The sequence below is a fragment of the Paroedura picta genome, chromosome 2 (genome assembly GCF_049243985.1).
Source record: "Paroedura picta isolate Pp20150507F chromosome 2, Ppicta_v3.0, whole genome shotgun sequence".
Lineage (NCBI taxonomy): Eukaryota > Metazoa > Chordata > Lepidosauria > Squamata > Gekkonidae > Paroedura > Paroedura picta.
In genome coordinates this window covers 42,010,270-42,033,471 of record NC_135370.1, presented here as the reverse complement: position 1 = coordinate 42,033,471, position 23,202 = coordinate 42,010,270, and the positions used below count along the sequence as shown (strand labels likewise).

The following is a 23,202-nucleotide window of genomic DNA, read 5'->3' as shown; positions in this document are numbered from 1 at the left end:
CTCTCCAGGTTCTAAGAGAGAGTTCGGCTCTGCAGTTTGGGGCTGCAGCAGAGAGGGGAAATCAGAATCCCCCTCCCCCTGTGTAAGGGAAACAATATGCAGGAATGCCAGTTCCCAGGTGTGACCTGGGGATCCCCTGGAATTACAGATTACCTCCAGACCAAAGAGATCAGTTCCCCTGGAGAAAATGGCTGCTTTGGAGGGTGGGATCCATAGCATTACACTCCACAGAGGTCCCTCCCTGTCCCAAACCCTGCCCACTCCTGGCTCCACCCCCAAAGTCTTCAGATATTACCCAACCCAGAGCTGGCCCTATCCCTACAGCATATACAGATCTTTGATCTAGCCAAACAGAAAATAGACGAGCAGCACACCCTCATGGGGCAGGGGCAGGGATGCAAAGAAACACTGGGTCAGTAACACTGCCCCCCTCCCTGTTCTCCAAAAAGAATTCCAACCGGTCCAAAATTGATACAGAAGGGAAAAACAGAACCAATGATGGTCGTACAATAAAAACCACCCTCCCGAAAATCCTCTTATATTGTTTTATTGCAACAATATATTCAATAATCATAAATGCCAAAATGAGGTTCCAGCCAAAGTAAACTCGTTTTCAGTTGTCTTCCTCAGTGGCATATAAAGTGTCCTTCAAAATATTAAACTTGATATATTCTTTGTTAAGAATAACTTTGAGTACCCCTTGGCCAACGGCTCATCCCAATAACAGAGATCTGAGTGGCAAAGTGCCCTTTTCGGGAGACTGATTTTTAATGTACAGCCATCATCGGTTCTGTACTTCCCTCCCCTCCCTGGTCTCAGCAGAAGCTTGACGCTTAAATCACTTCGGTTCAACCACAATCCTTTATTTTTGGAAAGCAGCCCCTCTTTTGTTCATTAATTACTTTACTAGCCCAATGTTTCTAAATCTGTCTTGGGACACGAATCTGCAGTTTTCAGGGGCTCTGCTGTCTTGGATCTGTCAGATTCCGTACCTGGGGCTGCCAAATTCTGAACAAGCCCAAACATTATGTCCTAGGGCCTAATGGACTCTGCGAAAGCATGTGCTTTATCTGCATACCAAGTTCTAATGCGGCACAGCTCCATGCACCAGTGAAGTGTTATCTGTAATGTTCAATATTTTCTTAAACCCAGGTGATGAACAGAAAACATCTGTGCAAATGATGCCCAGGCAAACATCAAAAGCAAACAAACTCTCATCCACTGCATCAAAAAGGAACATGATTCTCACATTTCATTCGTTTACTGACCAATTTTTGTCCAGTGGGTGACCACGATATATACTGAATGTCGTGCGGAAGCTCATATTCTTTGGCAAAGACCCTACAGAAGAACAAAACAGCTTAGCATGAATTAGTACTTTTAATAGCGAACAAAACTCACTGAATTTACTGCTTTAAAGCCTAAAATGCGGTGAAGTGTCTCTCAGTCACATTGCATGTACTCAGGGCTTACTGTACTCCCATGTATCAATTGATAACCCCCTGAAGCTTGTATGTCTGCCTTAATGTTCATCTTGCTTTTATTTTTTTAAATCCCTGTGTTCTAAATGTAAAATTTCCTCGATGTCATCCCCATAGGATATTGCTCATTACACCCCCAAAGGATTCTTGAACAAAAATAGATGGATAACATGGTTACGGACAATGTGACTGTTTGATAAGTTACCTCAGTTTTTCTAAAAGGAAAATATGCTGTTTGCAAGGAGTGTAAACAAAAGACTTAACCCTGACTCTACACCAGCCTTTCTCGACTTTTTTATCATTGAGAAACCCCTGAAACATTCTTCAGGCTTCCAGAAACCCCAGAAGTGGTGTGATGGTGCAGAGCATGTTTAGAAAGCATAGCAGTGTACATGCCCACTTGGGGCCCTTCCCCTTCCCACTCCCTCCAGGCTCATCATTGGCCATGGGGGGGGGGGGGTGTCAACATCATGTCACCAGATAAATGCTTAACAAATTTTTTAAAAAATTAAGAAATTAATTATCTTCCATCCATTCAGGAAACTCTTCCAGGGCTATCAAGAAGCCCCAGAGTTTCCCAAAACCCTGGTTGAGGAAGCCTGCCCTACACAAATGTAACTGGGTTTCAATACAAAAGAAAAGGGATCTTCCTTACCCGTGGATAAGGTCATAAATGTGATAGGATGCTGTATAAGAGTACCTCCAACGCTGGAAAAAAGATTCAAATCAGAGAGAAAGGAGTGATCATTGTGTCTGAAACACATTGCTTCTTCGCAGACTTTCTTCTAACACCCTACCTTCTTCACATCGAGCAAGCAACATCCATATCCTTAGGAAAGCTGCATGATTTCTAAAATGTTAAGTCTTAGGACTCATTCTCACATATGGAAGCTTCTGGAAATATTTCTTAATGGTGCTGGTAGCTCCCTATGTAAAGCCAGAAAGTTGCTCAATATACAGACTCCCAACTGACCCAAGAATTTCCTCACTAGCACTATAACTTCCTAGAAATAGTTAGGAAACTAGATCAACTAAGAGATTAGGGTAATCTCTTAAATGATTTGGATTAAGGAATAGAGGGGGTTACTTATTAAATCTGCAGATGATACTAAACTGGGAGGGGTTACAAACACAGCGGAAGACAGAATCAGGATACAGGATGAGATTGACAGGCTGGAAAACTGGGCTAAAAGGAACTTCAATAGTAAAAAATGTAAACGTCTGCATTTATGTAGGAAAAATCAAATGCATTATAGGATGGGGGAGATCTGTCTTGGCAGTAGGATGTGCAAAAAGGATCTAGAGGTCTTAGTAGTTCATACACTCAGCATGAGTCAGCAGTATGACTAAGTAGCTAAAAAGGCAAATGGGATTTTGGACTGTATCAAAAGAAGTATGATGAGAAAATGAGAATGCAGAAGTGCTCTGAGAAATCTGTTTGCCTCTTACTGTTGGGGAATTTGCCCAACAGCAGAGGGGAATGTGCCTGGTACTTTTATACAAAGGACTTCATGCCAAGACCACTGTGAGGACAAAAGGAAAACATCGTTGCTCACCTATAATTGTTGTTCATCAAATATCTTCTGTGGAGGAATACATAGGGACTGCAATTGAGTAGGCCTGCCTCAGAAAGATGTTTGTAGCTAAAAGCTTCTAGCGGATGCTGAGCGCCTGAAGCAGAGCTCTTGGCCCTGCACCACAGAGCATGGCTCCTGCATGGCAACACCCTCAATCCTCAGTAACTCTAGTGCTTTTGAAGCTCAGAGCATGTAGTGGGGCTGGAGGGAGGGTATGTGTTCCTGCACAGAAGATACTTGAACAACAGTTAAAGGTGAGCAATCATGTTTTCATCATTGATCTTCTGTGCAGTTCACACATGGAGATTCCAGCAAACCACTCACCAGAAAGAGGGGACATGCTCTGTTCGTTTGCATACAGACTGTAGAACAACTTTCCCCAGATGTGCTTCTCTTCTGGCCTGGATGTCCAAGGCATGGTGACACACAAACATGTCTGCTGAAGACAATGTGACAGATCTCTAAGAGTAGGACCCCATAATGGAATGCTGTGGATGATGCCTTAGCCCTGGCGGAATACACCCTAACTCCCATGGGACATTCCCTCCTAGCTGTCTCATAACACTTCCTTATGGTGGTGATGATCCACCATGACAGGGTCTGAGGAGATGCATGTTTCCCTCTATTGAGATGTTGGATGTTGTGGCGAAACAATCCATCTAGGAGTAATAAGTCCGGCTGATTGGGGAATATCAGGAATTGGACACTGGAAATCTCCACCAACATGTGGATCCAGACCTGTCTTGGCCAAAAGGGGGCAATGAAAATAATCTCTGAGGTTTCCCTCCTGACCTTTTCCAGAACTCTGAGTATCAGGGGAATAGCAGGAAGGCATAGAACATGGCTCTTTCCCACTTGATTTGGAAGTAATTTCCCAATGACTCTTTCCCCCTGCCCTACCAGGAACAATACTGTGCTGCTTTGGCATTGTGCTCTGTTGCAAAGACATCCACTTCTGGTGCTCCCCAACACACAAAATCTGAATTGCATAGCTGTGTGTCTGTTTGAGTGTTTGAAGATCCCAGAATATGAATAGCATTAATAACTGCTCCTAATTCTACTGTAATATTCCAGATAGCCATAACTTCCAGATACTTTAGTCTGGACTCTATGCTCCCTTGCTTGTTGACATAGAACATTGTGGCCATGTTGTCCATCTGCAAGAGGATGCTTCCATTTTGAACAGTATCTGAGAAACAGGTAAGGGAAAACTTCACTACCACCAAAACCTTAATTTTTTCAGTTCTTTCTAAAGGTAACAAGCATTTAGCCTGTAATGAATCCAGACTTTCTCCAATGAACTGAATCACCTAGGAAGTTTTCAATCAGGATATTCCCCAATTCACCAGTAACCCCAGATCCTTATGTGTCTGTAGTACCAGTTTACAATGTTCCACTATATGGTCTGTATCAGCTAATAGCCAATCATCAAGGAAAGGAAAGATGTTACATACTTTCAACCTTAGATGAGCGATCACTGGGGCAATGCATTTTGAAAATACCCTTGGGGCTATGGACAGACCAAAGGGGAGAACACTGTACCGCAAACATGGTCACCACACCCTGAACTGCAGTAACTTTCTGTCTGCAAAATGATTTGAGATGTGAAACTAAGCATTTTTCCATGCAATTGGGTTTTGATAACTTCAAAACTGCAGAAACATCAACTATTTTAAAATGGGAAACTTGTAGATAAACATTTAGCCTTAAATCTAGGATGGGTCTAACATCCCCATCTTTTTTGTCAGCTGTAAACATATGAGAACAGAAACCTTCAGAACATTGCTCCTTTCTGAACCAGATTGAGCCGTTCGTTTGTTTTTCTCTATAGACAATAAAGTCTCATTCGTCTTGGAGGAAAACAGCATGGAACCTTCAAAAGGTAAATCTTCTACCTTGCACTTATTCTTGAATGGCAATCTATAGAGCGAAGCCAAGAGTGACGTCTCAAAACAACCAAGCTGGCCATGGCACGGAGAGCTGAGTCTGCAGAGTGTTTGCTGGCATGAATCTGTTGTTTGGACAATTTTGCAGCTTATGATTAGAACACTTTTGCTAACTGTGTCTTATCCTCTGGCAACAATTCAATGAATGGGACCATATGTTCCAAAAGAAACAACTGGTATCCAGTCATTATTGTTTGGTAGTTCAGTATCTTACATCCCAATGAAGCAGAAGAATATAGCTTCCTGCTCAAACTGTCCTGTTTCCTTCACTCTTTATCAGTGGATGTTGCATGCCTGCCTTGCTTCCCTTTGGGTTGCAGATCCTCTATTACAGGGAGGTGGGTGGATAAATAATTAAATAGGTTCTTTTTCACCTTGTTGAAGTGTTCAGCCCTTCTAGAAATAGGCTGGATAAGGGCTGGATGTGGCCAGAGTTCTTGGCTTAATCCTTCCAGGCCTTCTAGGACTGGAAGAGTAATGATTTCTGGGGGAATCTGAATAATGGAGGCTTAAAACATTATCCTTTGTTTTATGTTTCACGGTGGTCACTTCAGTTTCTAAAGAATTTGCCATTCTTATCATTTATTCTCCAAACATTCTTAAGTCCTCCATAGGTGAGGCAGAGGAGTGTTCATTGATTGGGGCTCAGATCTAACACATCCAAATCCATAGGCTCATTCCATGTGCTGGAACTGGGCGGAAAGTTGGTGGAATTGAATACGGAGAGCTAGCCTGAGAATAGCAGTCAAATTCTCAATGCTGCCCGAATCCAGGATCTTCTCATGGATCCACATACCCTGAGTGTCTTGCGAAGTGTGATGGCCACTTCATAGGTGGAAAGTGTCACATCAATTCCAAAGCACAATCATGTTGGTGTGGTTGGATCTCAGATTTGATCTCCCCTTCACACAACTATACAGCCAGGGACCTCTGAATCGATGCTGGTCTGGACAATTTCTCAGCAAATTGCTGTGTCAGATTCAAGGTTTCGCTCAGATCTGATGGAGGGACAGGCGCTTGGCCTTCTCTTTCAATCTTTCCTTCTTGGCGGGTGGCTCGGAGGAGACCCTCTTAGCCTGAGATCTCAAATCTGATTAAATCAGCAAAGACATTGCGCATAAGGGCAGAGTCAGACAGGTTGAACTGACTCGTGCAGTTACAGCAGCTTTATCTACAGCTGCCTTCGAAGGGGGCTCTAAAGCCTGCAAAGATTTCTCCCGCAGAAGAAGAAGAAGAAGAAGAAGAAGAAGAAGAGTTGGTTCTTATATGCCGCTTTTCCCTACCCGAAGGAGGCTCAAAGCGGCTTACAGTCGCCTTCCCTTTCCTCTCCCCACAACAGACACCCTGTGGGGTGGGTGAGGCTGAGAGAGCCCTGATATCACTGCTCGGTCAGAACAGTTTTATCAGTGCCGTGGCGAGCCCAAGGTCACCCAGCTGGTTGCATGTGGGGGAGTGCAGAATCGAACCCGGCATGCCAGATTAGAAGTCCGCACTCCTAACCACTACACCAAACAAGGCAATGCTGCCTTTAGCTTAAATGCACGAGCTCCCCGGGCTTTTGGATAAAATCTCTGGCAGATCATACAAATGGGGACACGGCGTTCTTCACCCAGACAGAAAACTCATGCTCACCTGTCTGAGGCGTTTTCACCTTGCGTTTAGTGCACTTCTCAAATGGGGCTGTTTGAGCCATCACACCAGCTTGGATCTTCTTACCCAGCTGTTTCTCAATTAAGCAAAACTACAAGCAACCGATTCCCTGGCCAGCAAATGAGGAACTGAGCGTTGAGGATTCTGCCACATGGGGGCATATGCTCATTGGGGCGTGGTCAAGAGCTCTGCTTCAAGCACACAGTACCCTCTAGAGCCTGTTGGAGACAAAAACCTTTCCAAAGAAGGCCTGCGCAAGCACAGTCCCTATGTGTGAACTGCACAGAAGATCAATGGTGGTTTCTGAGACCCCCCCCCCCACACACACATCAAACACATATACATACATTCATTAATATTTCAATTTATTGACTGCCAACCCCGGACCTTGCTAGCTTGTGGCAGCTTACTAAAGGACACTAAAACAAGAATACATTCTCCCAGCAGCCTAGACCAGTCACTATCCCCCTCCCCAATTTCCCCAACCAGTCCCAGTATGCACTGCCAACCAGCCTCAGGACGTTGCCCAAGATGGAAAGGGCGTTTAAGGCCATAAAGGCTATTAGGAGCCATAGGAGAAGGAGTCTTCCACAGCCTGGCCTCAACCAAATGCCTGGCAGAAAAGCTCTGTTTTGCAGGCCCTGCAGAACTGTGATAGCTCCGTCATGGCCCTCAGCTTTTGCAGGAGCTCATTCCACCAGGCTGGGGCCAGGACCGAAAAGGCCCTGGCCCTGGTCGAGGCCATGCATGCCTCCAGTGGACTGGAACCACCAGCAGATTCAAACCTGCAGAGTTAAGAGCCCTGCAGGGGGGCATAAGGAGACAGGTGGTCCTGCCGATATGCAGGGCCCTGACCTGGCCTCAAAGGTAAGTACCAGAATCTTGAACCTGATCTGGAACAGGACCGACAACCAATGCAGCTGCCTCAGCACTGGCTGGACATGGGCCCTTCAAGATGATCTAGTGAGGACCCTAGCAGCTGCATTCTGCACCAACGGTAATTTCCAGGTCAGGGACAGGGACCTAATGCATAGAGCGAGTTACAGAAGCCTAATCTGGAAGTGACTGCTGCATGGATCACTGTAGCCATGTGTTCTGGTGACAGGTAGGTTGCTAGTAGACTAGCCCGGTGCAGATGGTAGAACGCCACTTGGAGTACCCTCATGTCAAAGATCACCCCCAAATCCCTGGTGGTAGGTACAGCACTAAGCTGCATACCATCCAGGGAGGGGAGGTGTGCTTCCTTATCCTACCACCTTCTACCCAGCCACAAGACCTCCGTACTGAAGGGGCTGAGTTTCAGGCAAAATAATAGATTTCTTGGATAATAACAACGGCAAGGTAAGAATCCTTGGTGGGTATTCCTTTCCCACTATAATTCTTTGTGTTTTCACATGCCCAAACCCACACCCACCCTGAATACTTTATAGGTTCCCAATTACAGAAGTCACCTCTCTCACCTACACAATATGTACATACTTTACCTTAGAGTAGTTGCTTTCCAACAACATAAAATTCTGGTTGGCAGATAAGGCGAAGTTTGTGGCTTTCACTTTGCTCTGAAAGGTTAAGATGTCAATTAGGACCCTACATATGGTCGATCTCTTCAATTAATTCTCATGCCATCCATTTACTTGTCATACATACAAGGGTGCTGTTAGTCATGAGAGTGACTGACTGCCCGTATTCAACGTTATGAAGAATTACATCGTCTTCTGCAGACTGTTGAAGATACTCATTTCCTTAAAAAGGAGAAAAACACAACTTTAGTTATGCTCTAGACTTAACCACAATGCAGCTTCCCTAAAGCAGCCTTTCTCAACTTTTTTTATCATCGAGAAACCCCTGGAACATTCTTCAGGCTTTGAGAAACCCCAGAAGTGGCGTGATCATGCAGAATATGGTTGGGAAGCAGAGCTGTGGACATGCCCACCTGGGGCCCCTCCCCTTCCCACCCCCTCCAGGCCCATCATTGGCTATTTTGGGAGTGGGGTAGATCAACATGACCATATATGGTCATATCACCCGATAAATGTTTAACTAATTTAAAACACATATTAAAAATAATTAACGCCCATTCTTTTGGAAAACCCTTCCTGGGCTGTCAAGAAACCCTGGTTGAGAAGGCCTGCTCCACAGTGTCCTAAAAGAATAAAATCTAGTAAATTTAGCAGCAGACACAACAGGGATACACCTGTTGTGTATCCAGACCTATACGGACTTTGTGAAATGGGATATTCCTTCCTGTGCTCCCCCCCTCCATGCAGTTCACTGAGCTGCTCAATATTTTGTTCTGAGCTACTGCAGTAGCTCTGTAAGTACCAGAAAAACACCTCCTGCAGTTGCTCAGTTTAAAGGTGAGACACAAGTCATTGTGAGCCAGGAGCCATTGAGAGCTTATGTCCTGACATGTGGTTAATGTTGTTGAAAAAACTCCAAAACAGGCTTTGTTATACTGGAATCTTGTTCAGCATGCATTATAGAGAATTTATCCTTTGGCTTCCATGGACTGGACAAACTTAGAATTTTTGATGTTTATATTATTGTGTTATTGTGTATATCAATGAACACGCAAACTTTTTTTTTTTGCTGCTATCTTCTTTGTGTGATCCTGTTGCTTGAAAATCTTCACATGAGGAGCAATGCTCTGGGATTTTGGGGTAAATCCTAGAGTGTCTCCCTGACATGACATCACTTCCTGGAAGTGATGTTGTGCGCCGGTGCAATGCTGGCATGCTTGTCCTCACCACTCAATTATCAAAGAAGTAACATGGAGAAATGAATTGCCAAACACGCCATTGTTTTCTACATTGATTAGATAGACCCATGTATATGCAGAAACTTACCTGAAACCCAATAAGGAGAAGATGTTTTGTACTGATAATCTCCATTTAGATATTCTTCTAAAGTTAAAGAGTGAAGATTGTCTTGAGTGCGCTGAACTTTAGAAGTAGGACAGAGAAGGCAGCGTCAGTAACAACACAGAGCAAGGGAAGCATTATTATTCAAAGGACCTTTTCTCACTAAATTGGCCAGGACTGAAGTTTTTTTGTGACTACAAACCACAATGCTAGTGGTAGCATTCTCTCTCTCAAGCTATACTTCGAGAAACCACACCAAAAGATAGTAAACCCAGAGAATTGTTCTAATATTTTACACAAGATGGGCTCCCTACAGCCTAGTAGGTATTTGATTCTTGGGAAGATCCAGAATTCCAGCAGCCATTTTGATAGATGGCTGGGAGCTCTATAATCTATTTGGCATTTAAGTAATTTGTATGCTAGAACCCCACGGTAACTAACAAAACTAATTAAAAAAAACCCTCCTCTTATTCCACACATGAAACATCAAAACATGCAGCACCACAGGCATGCAGAAGGTCCCAGATACAATCTCTGGCATCTCCAGTTAAAGAGAACAAGTGGTAAGTGATGGGGAAGACCTCTGCCAAAGACCCTAGAACTGCTGTAAGTCTAGGCAGACAATATTGACCTTGATAGATTCATTCATTCATTCATTCATTCATTCATTCATTCATTCATTCATTCATTTGATTTTTTTTGGTGGCTGTTCAGTCAAAGGGTCTTGCAGACATTAAAATCAATAAGGTAAAACAACATAAAAACAAATAACAAATATACAACATTAACATTAAAATATTAAATTGTTAAAATATGTGGTTGTCACCATAGCACTATTAAAACAGCCCACACACATGGTTACCTTCCAAAGGCCAACCTAAACAAGTCCAGCAGGGCACGGGTGTCATTTGAGAGTGCATTACACAGGGCAGGGGCCACCACTGAGAAGGCCCTTCCCATGATGGCAGCCAGGCACTTGCAAGAGGCCCTTAGACAATGACTGAAGGGAGAACAGTGGGCTGTAATGGGAAGGTGGGGCCTGATTCAGTACAAGGCAGCTTCATGTGTGTTCACTATCCAGTATAAAAATGTCCTTGGAATGAATTACCTATCCTGTAGTAAATATCTTTCTTATGTACCGACAGGCTGTTCCAATACTGAATCCAGAGATAAGACAACCCTTCTCCTTATTATAAACTATTCAGTGTGCTTTCCCCAATATATTTCTTTTTAGAACAGGTATGCATGGTACAATGAACAACCATGTTTGGTCAATGTTCATGCCTGCTTGTACTCCCAAAAATATATTTTTTAATGGCTAGAGGTTAGCCATTAATAGCTAGAGGTTGTTGTTGTTGTTATGTGCGAAGTCTTGTCCGACCCATCGCGACCCCATGGACAATGTTCTTCCACGCCTTCCTGTCCTCTACCATTCCCCAGAGTCCATTTAAGTAACGGCCACCAAATCTCAGCAAACGGTGCAGTACGCAGCCAAAGTGGATATGGGAAGCTATTTTCAGTGGTTCCCATAGTTCCCTGGGGAGGGGGGGACTTGGGGAGGAGAGAGAGCTCAGTGGAGAGGTCTCTCCCATAGAGTCCACCCTCCCATAGAGTGCACCCTCTAAAGTCGCCATTTTCTCCAGAAGAACTGATCACAACTGTAATTCTGAGTGATCTCCAGGCTCCACATGAAAGATGGTAACTCTACTAGGACCATCTTCATTTTCCTTTGCAGCCCTTGGACCCAGAGTAAAAACAAAAGGAAAGTAAATTGTTGGAAAATACACCCTGATTGGATCCAGGGATCTGCGAGATCTTCCTCACTCTTGCTTTCTCCTCCTCCTCTTGGAGCCATCTTCAATCCTGGAGAAGTTTGTACCCCAGAATCAAGGAACTCAGATTAATAGCCCCACCATTCAGGTAGCTGCAATGGAAAGAAGGAAGGAGGGGGGGGAGATTGATCCTTTCTTTCTCTTTGATGAGTGGGAATAAACTTTGCAGGATGGAAAATGGCTCCAGATGGAGGAGAGGGAAGATCCCATGCCACGAGTATCTTCCGCTGGAAGTTTGTGGGATTCCAGCTACAACTTTCTGTTTAATGTTTACTCCTTCCTTTTGCACTTCCTGATTCGTCAACAGCATAACTTATTAACTAAATGTAATTGCTCAGGTAGAAACTGGATTTCCTGTGATTTTATATACATCTGCATTAAAATGTTACAATTATATAGGTAAGCCGATGTCTTTAGTTTGGCCCTGTTCAAGAATGAAACCTGCCCCCCCCCCTCCAGTAATCTTGTGAGGGTTTTTACCCCCTTAGGAGACCTATCTGCTCCACATAATATTTCTGGTAAGGCCTTGGAGGAGGAGCATGTCTCATGGCTTAAAAGCCACTCAGTGCTTAACACCCACTCAGGGTGGCTGTCCTGTCCCTGAGTGCCTCCTCCTCCAACTAGCTTGCCTGTCTGTCCAGTGGCCAGCCAATCTCCTTCCGTCTCTCACCCCTGACCACCCAACCCGCTCCTCCTTCCACTTCCCTCCAAGGCTCAGAGGCAGCAGATCCCTGCTGCGTGAAAGCTGCCCCTGCCAGTGAGTTCCCTAACAGCTGCCTGCAGCCTTTCCAGGTCCTGGGGGGGAGGGAGGCCATCCGCAGAGTTCTTCCACCCCCAATCTAGCGCCCGTTGTATTCCTGAATGCAAAAGACTTGGCCCCTAGTCATAATATAATCCTAGAAAACTCAAGTCAACTAATAGAAGCCAATACAAAAACGATTAGAAACAGGAAATTAGCTGTGGAGGAAAACACACACAAGTTGCTCCCACTCACTCACATCACACCCCCTAAGAAAAGGCATGTGAATCAGTCTTATTTCAAAGTCACAGGGTGTCCGAGTCACACTTTTACCACAAGGATTATTATGAACTCAGTGGCTCACTGAACACTAAAAAACGTTGCTAAATTACGAAAGCCACTCTTTCATACCCTTTATGTTTTTAATAGTTCTGATGTCCAGAGAATCATTCGAGACATAAGCCCTTATATGTCAAACCTGCCTTGGGTCCTAAGTTGCTGAGGAGGAAGGTGAAAATGATAAACTGAGAGGGGTAGGACCCAGTGAAGGATCAAATACAAATCAAGTCTTGAGGCACTGGGATACCAAGGTGGCAAACAAAATATCCAAAATAGACTTCTGTAGAGTCTTCAATCTTCTATTATTTCTTTATTCAAAGCAGTCCCAACACGTTTCACCCACTAGCTTTGTCAAGGGACATTAAATTTATTGTTTTCAGACCAACTTCAGATAAGTAAATATATGTCTCTTAAACAAAGTATAAGGTCGTTATAACGACAGCTACTTGTAGCTTATGGCGTTCCAGAAGGAAGGTGGGCATATACATATATTTTTAAAAATTAATGAAAATAATTTGAAATAAAATGTAAAATAAAAACAATATTCCCAGTAAGAGTGAATTAGATAGATTCATGAAGGATAAGTCTACGGGTGGCTACTTGTCACGGTGAATGAGGGGAACCTCCATATTCAGAAGCACTAGACCTCTGAATCTCAGAGCCAGGAGACAACAGATATCCTGTTTCACTATATCTGACAAAATGTGCATGCACACGAAAGCGTACACTTTAAATAAAATTTTGTTCGACTTATAGGTGCTACTGGACTGAAACTTTATTACGCTGCAGGAGCATCGTACAGATACTATGGGCCACCTGAAAGACAAATCAATGGATTCTCAAGGCTGAATTTCGCCTAGAAGCCTGAATCTTTTGCTGGTCAATTTTGGAGAGCTTAACTTTTCCTTCCAAGTGTCTGAACACTCCTCAACACTCTCATTTCCTGATGCTGCTTGAATGGTCCCTCTTTCTCTGTACCATTGGGGGGACTTCTGCTACTCCCAAGGCCAAATATTCTCTTCTGTTTACCTTAATGGGTACACATTTTTAATGGCAACACTTGGCACTTTTTCTGTTAAGTAACTATTAGTTACTGCAGATCACACATGTCAGTTTTACTGTTGACATAGCTCCGGGATAGGACTAATGCAGAAGAAAGCTGTCAAGATTTTTTTTTAAAGGACAGAAAGACAAGCTAGATAACCAGAATATCGCTATCAAAGCAAATATTGAGTTGGTGATAAGCTTTGAAAATAAAAAAGGTTGTGAAAAGGCTCATTTCCCTTCAAAAGGACCTGACAGTTTCTAATCCACATCCTGAATATGGAGGATGAAAACTTCCACAGCTACCCATGCCCAGTTAATGGACTGCACATAGGCTATAAAACACCCTTTCCCAAGAAGGCTCTTGGGACAATTTCTTTGGGGGTCTTTACTGGACTGCCACCCTCAATCTGTCTTAGTCCCATTTTGTTGGTGAATGGAAATCATTATTTAAGGGCTGGCTGCTTTTTCACTGGCACTTTGGTTCCTTGCACCTAGATTAATTTCCAGCTTCAAGAGCCATCTTGGAGTAATGGTTAAGAGTGGCAGCCTCTAATCTGGAGATCCAGGTTTGATTCCCCACTCCCCCACATGCAATCAGCTTTAAATATTTTAAACAGAGGCATCGCATCAAAGTTGCAATATCTCGTAGTCCTGCTGTAAACAGCATGGGTCAGACCACACCTTGAAGACTGTGTTCTAGAGCAGTGGTCCCCAACCTTTTTATCACTGGGGACCGGTCAACGCTTGACAATTTTACTGAGGCCCAGGGGGGGGGGTAGCCTTTTGCCGAGGGATGTCACCGCCGCCACCTGAGCCCCTACTCCACTTGCTTTCCTGCTGGCGCCCCTGACTTCCCACTGCCCGCTGGGGGGCGCTGCCAGCAGCAGCTGTGCAGTGCCATGCCGAGAGAGAGCCCCAGCCATGGCGGTCGCCGGAGAGCACCAAAGGTGAGCCGGCAGCAGAGTGGCAGGGTAGCCCCCAAGGAGGAGCCGCGGCCCGGTACCGACTGATCCGAGCCCGGTACCGGTCCCCGGACCAGGGGTTGGGGACCGCTGTTCTAGAGGAGTCACTTCAAAAAGGACATTGACAAAATTGAGAGGGTGCAGAGGAAAGCAACAAGGCTGATCAGGGGTCTGGGGAACCAAACCCTTTGAGGAAAGACTGAAGGATTTGGGAATGCTCAGCCTGGATAAGAGGAGGTTGAGAGGTTCACATTGACAGCAGAGGACAGAACTCTCATTAATGGGTTTAAACTGTGCATAGAATGGTACTGGTTAGATATCCAGGGGGAGGGATTTTCACAGTCAGAATAGTTCAGCAGTGGAACAGGCTGCCTAAGGAGGTGGTGAGCTCCCCCTCACTGGCAGTCTTCAAGCAGCAGCTAGGCTGTTACTTATCAGGATGCTTCAGGTTGATCCTGCATTGAGCAGGGGGTTGAACTAGATAGCCTGTACTGCTCTTCTTAACTCTATCATTCTATTCTATGGTTTTCCTTTTGCATTAAAAAATGTCAAAAGCTGTGACTTGTTAAAGTACTCGCATTTTAATAAAAAATTTAACAACAACAAAACAGAACATATACATGCTCAGTGTTAACTGATGTGAGATTGCTGTGTTTTATATTGGTAAGAAAAACCCTGGTTCAGAAGCAGATCCTAAAAATTCAGTATGTTAAGAAGTGGGCCCTACTTCAAACAACTTTAGAACTACTATGGCCTAGAACCTCTTCTTCTGAACGCCAAACTATGATAGTTGTTTCTCACTTGTGACGGAAAAGGTACTATGTGCCTGTGCTTAGTTGGGCCTGTCTTCCTTTGGTCACAAAGTCCAAAGCTGAGCCATGACACTTGAAAAAGGTTCTGGGTGAGATCCTTCACCAGAATATTTGAGACCTGGAAGCATGCCTGCCACTAGTAGACAGAAAAGCATAATGTCTCGGATGATTACTAGCTATGAAGTCTGTATACACATGGACTTAATTATTTGGTTACCTATTACATAACAATGAAAATGAAATCTCCAACCACAGTCTTCAAAGTTTCCAGCACTATGGGGAGGGCTGGGGTAATGTTCACCAATCCCCCATTCCTACTAGAGACCCTAAATTTACTCCTCATGGTGTTCCGGGGGGGGGGGGTCCCCTGACCCTGGAGAGCAGCATTTTGTGGAGGGAGGAGGCCGGAAGTTATGTTCCACTGACAGGTGACTTGTGTGTGGAAAATTTCATCTGGGATCCAAGCCCACATATTATACACAAATGTGTTGTTCCCTGTACTCCTAGTATCAAACAACAGCCATGGCATATTAGTGTCCTCAGTCAGGGGAACTGGACGGATATGAAAAAAACTCTATTGAGAAGTGTGGCAGAGTCCTGTGAAGCTATAGAAGGGACTGAATGATGGATGAGTCAGGAAAGCATAGAGACGGAAATCACCAACTCACTTAACTGCATTAAGTCAAGACTTTGTTTTTGCCGCCTTAGACCTTCCATCCTGAAAAGAGGGATGACACTGGCCAGTCCTGCATTATTGTTGTAAAGACTGCTGATGCAATGAGTATGGCATCAACTTTTTTTAAAGTGGGGCTTCAAAGACTAATAAACATATTGGGCCAGGAGCTTTCTAATGGAAACAGAAATCCTAGTTTACCAGATGCACCCAACGAAGGAATTGCCTGCATAGAACATGTGTCTGGACCAATGAACAATAATAAACCTGAATGCCTTAAATCATATTCTGGGAACTGAAGCCGTAGTCATTGAGTCATACTCAGCTGTGGCAGAGTAATCAACACAGCAGTGTGGGGAAAGATGCCATGGACATTAACCTGTACAGGCCTCCATTCCCATTCAGTGATCTCTGTACAAATCCCAAGCAAGTTTGCTCAATAGCAATCTGAATAGCAGTCTGAAGCGCCACAAGCTAAGTTTAGCTGTTGTATGACCTTATACTCTGTCAAGAGATTCCTTAATAAGTTGAAGTCGGTCCTTAAATATGAAAAAACGTCCCTTGAAAAAGCTGTAGGCGAAACGCGTCGGGACTTGTATGAAACAAGAATAAAAGAATTACTGAAACTGAAGAGAGACGACTCTATATACATCCAATTTGGATATTTCATTGCCATATTGGTTTCCCAGTGCGTCTGTACTATTCTATATTTGTCTCTTCACTGAGACCCACCCCTCCCAGTTCATTATTTTTGAAGCCACTGGAGCATTTCCATGGACAAAAGGGATTTCCATCTACAGAATGTGACTCTCCTCACCCCCTGACAGCAACTGAAGGTGCCCATTGTGACAGTATCCCTGGGATCCCCTGTCTACTGGACCCAGCACTTCAGAAGACATCTGGGGCTGCAATGGAGGGGGCGGGATGAGAAAATCACGGTCTGTAGGTGGAAATCCACGGGATTGAAGTGGATTCAAGTCAATCTGCAAATATATGCTGAACAATCAAAACTGGTTTTGTGTAAAACAGGAAGAGGCCATGTAAGGAAATCCCACGTGGAACAACTGCTTACTTATTGCATGTACCCAGAATGATAAATACAGATAACACTCATGACAAATCTACCTTGGACCTAAAACTCAACAACCGACCGCACTTGAGAACATGCCACAAAGGTCATCCATCCAAAAGTAAGCGCAAACACGTACGTGGCTGTGCGGAACACTGATTGTGGCCTTGTCAAAGTAGATTAGAATGTTCTCCTGCCATTCCTAACCGGGCCAATTAATTTAATGTTATTGATTTAACACCTGGCCCAGGTGATGGTTTATATGTCAGGGCGATGGTATTGTTTGAAATTTTAAGATTTTTAAAGTTTTTATTGTAAACGTATTTCTATGCTGTAAGCCTCCCTGAGGCCTTTTAGAAGAGGGGCAGCTGAGAAATATAAACAAACAAACAACCTGTGAATGCAGGGACGCTTTTCACCTGAAAGGACACCTCACATCATCATGGGCTAGCCTCTGGATAATGTCACCCCAATGAGCCAGCACCTTATCAAATGCTTAGCAATGCCAACAAGAAAAAAAAGGAAACACCAACTCTCTTAACCAACCATTAGCTTAAATACACACACACACACACACGCACACATATATATTGGCAGATATCAATCTCATTCCCAATTTTATGCACGTTAAACCCAAAGAAAAAGAAAGACCCTGGAGTCAGCCTTACCGGGCATAGGATTAAGTGCTCTGAGTCTGTCCAGTGTCATCTTACCTCCTGAAGGAAATAATACAATGCACATAACAAGCAAAGCCAGCAAAAGGCCTGAGGCAGCTCCAGCAACAATTTTCATCCGGGTCTGCAGGACAGAAACCAGCAATCATTTGTGCCTTTCCTGAAACTCGTAACTTATCCCCCCCCCCTCCTCCCAACACAATAGGGTTTCAGCAGCCATCTGAGCTAAGCAATACCAACAGCAGAAGTTCTCCTTAAAGTCTGTGAGGAATAGCTCTCATTCTTTTTTCTTACAAAAAACATGTGTCTGCCTCAGATATTTCCTCACAGTAAATGCAGTCCTTCTACCCCCCCCCCCCCGCCACACACACACACACACACACTGAAAATCAGATTTTAGTTCGTTTGCAGGGGTTATTTTACAGACCTTCATTCTTCCAGATGTGTTCTAAAAGATTTCTAGCTCTCTGTTGCTCTTCCTGATGTTGGACACTGGACCTCCGAAAACGGTTTGCAAAAGCAGAGTCAGCTTTCTTAGACGGAGGCCAAATTTCTCAGGCAGACTTTTCCCCCTGCACTTTTTATATACTGTGCCAAATTTCAAAGGGTTTTCCATAAAATTAGAAACAGATTTTTGAGGGCGTTCGCAGACCTGAAATGAACTGTGGGTGGCTGCAAAGGGCTGTATCGGGTCCCCCCCCCCATGAAAATCATGACCCAAATCTGATTACACGTCTGTGGGTTTTATGACTCAACATCAAATAGGATGTGTGACTCTGGTTTCTGGAAAAAAGAATATTTACAGTGTGTTTCACCCTTACATAAAGTAAGATAGCTTATTTACTACTTAGATCAGGGGTAGTCAAACTGTGGCCCTCCAGACGTCCATGGACTACAATTCCCAGAAGCCCCTGCCAGCATTCGCTGGCAGGGGCTCCTGGGAATTGTAGTCCATGGACATCTGGAGGGCCGCAGTTTGACTACCCCTGACTTAGATGATGGATTCATAGCAGAGAAACACAATAATTAAAAAATACAAATACATATATACAGAATTATAGAATCAGAGTTGGAAGGGGCCTCCTGGGTCATCTAGTCCAACCCCCTGCACTATGCAGGACACTCACATCCCAATCGCTCATCCACTGTAACCTGCCACCCCCTTCAGCCTTCACAGAATCAGCCTCTCCATCAGATGGCTATCCAGCCTCTTTAAAAATTATAAATATATATAAATATGTCACTTACTGACATACTTGCACAACATGTTAGAACCAAAACGTCAGCAAAGTGATTGTACAGGAACAATGTTTACCATCTTCACTTTCCCTCACTGAGGGCTCTCCTAGTTGCTGCAGGAGGTTGGGAGCACTGCAAGAATGGGCTGCCAACTTGCAGGTGGTGCCTGGAGATCTACGACATAGATCAGCTCCCGCAGAGGAAATAACTTTGGAGGATGGGCTCGGTGGCAATACACCCTACCCCCAAATTTCTAGGAATTCTCGAACCCAGAGTTGGCAACCATAACAAAAAAGTATGCCAAATCAACTTTTGCTTCCTATCCCTCTTGGTGTGTGTGACACACAAGGAATATAATTTTGGAAAGCTGTCAGATGTTTAGCAGCAGGTTGGGGATGCCGATGGAAATGATCTTCACAAACTCATTTCACTTTTGAAAACTTGGATCCAGCCAATTCCATGCACTTGTACACAGGAGTGCAAATTGCAGAGATGTAAACACCAAATTCTCGTGAGGGAGACTTTCAAAAGAAAATGAAACCGTGTAGGAAATGTACATTTTCCCAATGGGATTCTAAAAGGCATCAGCTTCATTAAAAAAAAAACAGATGTGTAAAAAAAACAGAATTCTGGTAGCCCAGGCTAGCCTGATCTCATCTGATTTTAAAAGCTAAGCAGGGTTGGCCCTGGCTAGTATTTGGAACAGGACGCCTCCAAGGAATACCAGAGTCATGATGTAGAGGCAGGCAATGGCAAACCACCCCTGAACATCTCCTGCCTTGAACATCCTATGGCAGGGGTTCTCGGCCTGGGGGTCGGGACCCCTTTGGAGGTTGAACAACCATTTCACAGGGGTCACGGCATGGCAAGCAGCTTGGCCGAGGGGGTGCCATCCACACAACAGCCCTGCAGGGTAGATTGAGATAGAGCATTTGTCTGTCTGGAGCAGTGGAAAAGAGCGAGATCGGCATGGTGGGACAAGAGGCAGAACTGAACTGAGAAACCCCAGAAAGAAACCAATTTATATACCATCATTGGTCAGTTTCGGTTTAATTTCTGTGAAAGAACACTTGCATAGTTTTATGGTTGGTTGTCACCACAACATGAGGAACTGTATTAAAGGGTTGCGGCATCAGGAAGGTTGAGAACCACTGTTCTATGGGGTCACCATAAGTCAGCTGTGACTTAATGACACCTCCCATCACCACCATTTATCACCGAATTGTTTTTACTATTTTGGTTTTGTCTTTCTCTCCTTCTACACTTCCACGTTGCCACGGGATCACACCGCAGCAATGAAACATACCCTTACATCTCTTTTCGGGGTTCTTGTAATGGTCTCTCTTTATTTTCGGGTACATTTGTGATAGGCTGGCCATGGTAACTGGACCCCGATGATAGTGCATTCACAGTAAAGATTTAAAACACAGAGCACGGATGCCAAGCGAATAGGGAGAGGGCTGTTTCACCACACACACACACACCCCTTCCCTGTTAACTGCCAGAAAACACACACAGGAATGTGTGTGCCCAATCCCAAAATTACCGAGCACAATGAGGAGAACATTTTATTTTTCTTGAGGGCATGTAGCTTTGTGGTCCTGCAGCAACACGGACCATGCCATTTTTTTAAAATCTCGATTCGGAAATGGAGAGGGGAGGGGAGGGCAGGTGCGAGAGAGGGCAAAACACTGTTGCGTGTTTCTCCCTCCACACAGGCTTGCCCCTGTTTGCACCCTGGATTGCAGCATGGCAAGAAGTGGTAAATCGCGATTTTGCAATTTCCCTCATCTCAAAGAAAATCTGCCTAAAACTCACGCCAGCCGTCGTGGATTGCTGCCAATGTCATGTGAAAGCAGCACTAAAATCTGCGAGCAACGAGAGGCTGTCCAGGAGGCAAATTCCTGGTGCGGAATCGGTCACAATATTGTCACTGGCAATAGCTACAAGGGGTAGCTGTAATTGCTGTGAACACCCATGCTGACCAATGATGAATGATACTAAAACAATCCACAGAACTGAGGCTGTCCAGACTACTTGAGAGCTCAGAAGCTGAGCATGGACATCTTGCTCTGCTCAGTATTTTCACAGCTCTCAAATATTACATTATTTTCCATAATGGCTTTGGCTATCACTGTTGGTAATCTGACAAGTTCACTGGCTGGCAAAGCATGACCTAGAAAATTGCTGTAGTCAAGGGCTTGCCTCTGGCCGATCGTACAGCTCCCAAGCAATCTTGCACAAAGTTACATCCTGGCTTCAATGGATTTAGAAGGATGTAACCTGCAGAGAGTTGCCAGGTCCCCAAAGGATGGGGGGGGGGGAGTTGCCAGATCCAAGCAGGGAAACTCCTGGAGATTTGAGGCATCCCACCCTCCAAGACATCCATTTTTTCCAGGGCAACTGATGTCTCTGGTCTGGAGATGAGCTGTAACTCTGGGGGATCCCCACGTCCTACGTAGAGCTTTGCCACCTTAATCATAGATTGTTTAGAATTGCACTAAAAAGGTCCCAGCTGAGGACAAAATCCTATTTGATGTGTAAAGGAGGTGAGACAAAGATGCGTGAGCATCTTGCATTCTACAAACTGACTAGAGGAGGGCTGTGGTTTTCATTTGAGAGCAAGCGAACTAAAGATAGTATGATTCTGTTTTGCTGGCCTCTTTACAGCCCCAATTTAATTGGGCTGTCTGAGGCTGTCCACCTCCCTTCACAGTCCCTGCAGGTGCAAGAAAAATCCAACAAAAGCAGACCAGTTCCTGGAATATCTACCCAATATCCATTTAACAGCGTTTGCAGCTGATGACTTCATCACTGGAACTGGGTCAGACCATTCAGTTGTCAGTAAGATTGCAACGCCCAGTTTACAGCTTTTGCAGAAGGCCTGCCGGAATCAGGAAAGCTGAATGCGAACCACTTGCTCTTTTGAAGAAACTATTTTCTTTACTCATTAAAAAAGCAGCCGAGCAGACTGAAGCAGCTGCCTTGTACTGGATCAGGCTCAGCACCTGACCATCAATAGGGCTAGAGCAGGTTCAGGAGATCCTGGAACACCGAAAGCTATGGAATGGCAATTTTCTTTCCCAGCATGACACTGTGGCTGGGAAGGTCTAGATCAGCCTTATTCAACTTTTTTTTTACCATGAGAACCCCCTGAAACATTCTTCAGGCTTCAGGAAACCCCAGAAGTGGCACAATTGTACAGAATATGGTTGGGAAGCAGAGCTGTGTACATGCCCACCTGGGGTCCCTCACCTTCCCATCCCGTCCAGGTCCATCCTTGTCCATTGGGGGCGTTGACATGATCATGTATGGTCATATCACCCAACAAACATTTAAAATATTAAAAGAATATATTAAAAAATAATTAACTCCCACCCATTTGGGAAACCCTTCCAGGGCCTTCACAAAACCCTGGTTGAGACAGCCTGACCTAGATATAAGCAACACATTTAGAGGGCCCAGCTTTTGTGCTTATGTGGCAACACCAGTGCCTTTAAGAGCCGTATGCTAGAGCTTCAGCATGTGCAGCTTTACCTCAGCATGGGAATACAGAGATAAAGAAAGCTCCATGTTGGATTGCGGTCTGTCATGGGGCCTTAGTGCCTTGCCGGAATTTCTTAAAAGTAGCTATTTTACATGGTAGCTCACTTGCTCACTCACTGTGAGGGATATGTTTCCGAGGGTAGCTGTGTTGGTCTGCAGTATGACGTATGTAGTTTAGCCAAGAGATCTGAGGACAGTCTGGCAGCCAGGCAAGGAATGCTTGGTGGTGATTTGCCATTGCCTACCTCCGTGTCATGGCCCCTAGTATTCCTTGGAGGAATTCCATCCGAATCCTTGGAATGCTCCCATCCAAATACCAGCTAAGGTCTGTAGTAGAAAAGATAGTTTCCAGCCCAGTAGTACCTTAGAGACAAACAAGATTTGGGGTTGGAGCTTTTAAGTCAGAACTCGTTTCATATCTATATGGGCTTGAAGGAATGTATCTCATACCCCTATGGCCAGATCTTCCATGCTGTCCAATATAGCTGAGTTACATTCTGGTGCAGTAACAGGTCATATATCAGTAGATCTGGGGAGGCAGGGGCAGGGAGGATGGTATGTAGTCCATGCCTTCTTGGCATAGCAGCTCTGACAACCAGTTAGGGCCAATCCAGAAGGAAGCTACTAGGATACCATCTGTCAGTTCAGCTAGCACCTTTCCTTTAACCTTGTTCAAAAGAGGGAAAGGAAGGAGCGCATAAAAGAAAGCAAAGCCCACCTAGGTCCTGTTCCACTGCACCCTTTCTGAAAAGTTC

The 23,202-nt window shown here is 44.6% G+C and overlaps 1 protein-coding gene across 3 annotated transcripts in view; it reads right to left on the bottom strand.

Annotated features, from left to right (window-relative positions):
* Positions 1-18,331, bottom strand: part of FAP (fibroblast activation protein alpha) — an 80,955-nt gene extending 62,624 nt beyond the window's left edge. For 2 of the 3 annotated variants that reach the window (XM_077319902.1, XM_077319900.1), the window contains exons 1-7: positions 18,090-18,331; positions 17,657-17,786; positions 9,501-9,596; positions 8,302-8,396; positions 8,139-8,213; positions 2,137-2,189; positions 1,269-1,341 (exon numbers count right to left, since the gene is read on the bottom strand). In XM_077319902.1, coding sequence (XP_077176017.1) covers positions 1,269-1,341; positions 2,137-2,189; positions 8,139-8,213; positions 8,302-8,396; positions 9,501-9,596; positions 17,657-17,786; positions 18,090-18,095 — 528 coding nt within the window. In that variant the 5' untranslated portion in view covers positions 18,096-18,331. The remainder of the gene's footprint in view (positions 1-1,268; positions 1,342-2,136; positions 2,190-8,138; positions 8,214-8,301; positions 8,397-9,500; positions 9,597-17,656; positions 17,787-18,089) is intronic. The other variant, XM_077319901.1, reaches the window with a different exon arrangement.
* Positions 18,332-23,202: the final 4,871 nt, after the last annotated feature.